We start from the raw sequence: 1,444 nt of genomic DNA on the forward strand, positions 1-1,444 counted from the left end.
ATGCAAGACTCAAATGATCCAGCCAGGAGGTACGGGCTTGTTCAACGCCAAATGCCAACTGGGTGCAGATTTGCTCCCTCCGATGAAGTACTGGTCATTCATTATCTCTCCAAGAAAGGCAAGAACGAGCCACTGCCATGTCCATATGCAGTACGGGAATGTGATCTTTATGGCAGAGAACCTGAGGAGATATGGAAGGAATTTGGCGGAGACAGATTGAAGAGAAAAATAGACCAAGACCTTGGTCTCTTTTTCTTTACAAGATTGAAGAAGAAGAGTGGCACTGATCATGGAAGCTCAAGAATTGATAGGTCAGTTGGTAATAATATTGGTACCTGGCATGAAGAATGTGCTCTTCGTAGCATTACATGTAGTGAGACAAAAAAGAACATTGGGTCAAAGAAAAGATTTGTTTACAAGAGTAACAAGAGCCATAATAGAGGTAGAGTAAGTTGGCATATGCTTGAGATTAGTCTTCCTGATAATACTAGCGATCATGTAGTGTGTCAGTTGAAAAGGAAAGAGAGAAATTCAATAAAATCTGGAAGAGGAGATGCAGGAGTACTGGAGAATGGTAATGGTGAGGGTGCTCAAAAACGTCAGAGGACAGTTTCTTGGACAAATCAAGAAGCAGGGCCTAGTTTCTTTAACAGCAACAAAACCCTAGAATCTTATGATGAGGCAAAGAGAAATTCTAGTGGAAGTGGCAAGGAAATGTTAGCGAGTAATTCAATAGAATCTGGAAGAGGAGATGCAGGAGTGGAGAACGGCAATGATCAAGGTGCTCAAAAACGTCAGAGGACAGTTTCTTGGACAAATCAAGAAGCAGGGCCTAGTTTCTTTAACAGCAATAAAACCCCAGAATCTTATGAGGCAAAGAGAAATTCTACTGTGTGTGGCAAGGAGATGGGAGCCTCAATTGATGGTGGTCATTCTTTTGATCTGAATATAGAGTGGACTAATCCGGATGAAGATGACACATATACATCTCATAAAGAGCGGCAGCCGCACTTCAGCTCCGGGAAGAAGATGACCGAGATAGCTTCTTCAAGTCTAGCATCATTAGAAACTGGTAAAAGCACTAATCATGTGAAGAACGCCAAAAAAACGCTGCGCTTTGACGTTAACATTATCACATTTTTCCACCCCACAACCACCCCTTGAAATCAATTCCTCTTGATCCACCGATCGAGACTCGTTCACCGACGTCTGATACTTCAGATAGTGATGCCAAAGATGATCTGCTGAAGGGTGGAAACGGTTTGCTGAGGGTACTCAAGCTAAGAGTTACTGAAGCCACAGGCTATCCGTGTGAGATCATCTTGTTTGCCAGCCAGGTTTCAAAATGAAAGCCAAGTGACTGCTAGTTGGAAAAAATCCCGGACATGTTCACTTTCTTTTGTGTTCAAGATGCTTCAACTCACTGTCCGATGATTTTTCAAGT

General features: G+C 42.6%; 1 protein-coding gene across 1 annotated transcript; it reads left to right on the forward strand.

Moving 5' to 3' along the window:
- LOC7467968 (NAC domain-containing protein 83) lies at positions 1–1,164 on the forward strand. The gene has a single exon (XM_024608766.1). It carries the CDS (start codon positions 1–3, stop codon positions 1,162–1,164), a length of 1,164 nt encoding a protein of 387 aa, XP_024464534.1.
- Positions 1,165–1,444: the final 280 nt, after the last annotated feature.

Source organism: Populus trichocarpa, chromosome 1 (assembly GCF_000002775.5).
Source record: "Populus trichocarpa isolate Nisqually-1 chromosome 1, P.trichocarpa_v4.1, whole genome shotgun sequence".
NCBI lineage: Eukaryota > Viridiplantae > Streptophyta > Magnoliopsida > Malpighiales > Salicaceae > Populus > Populus trichocarpa.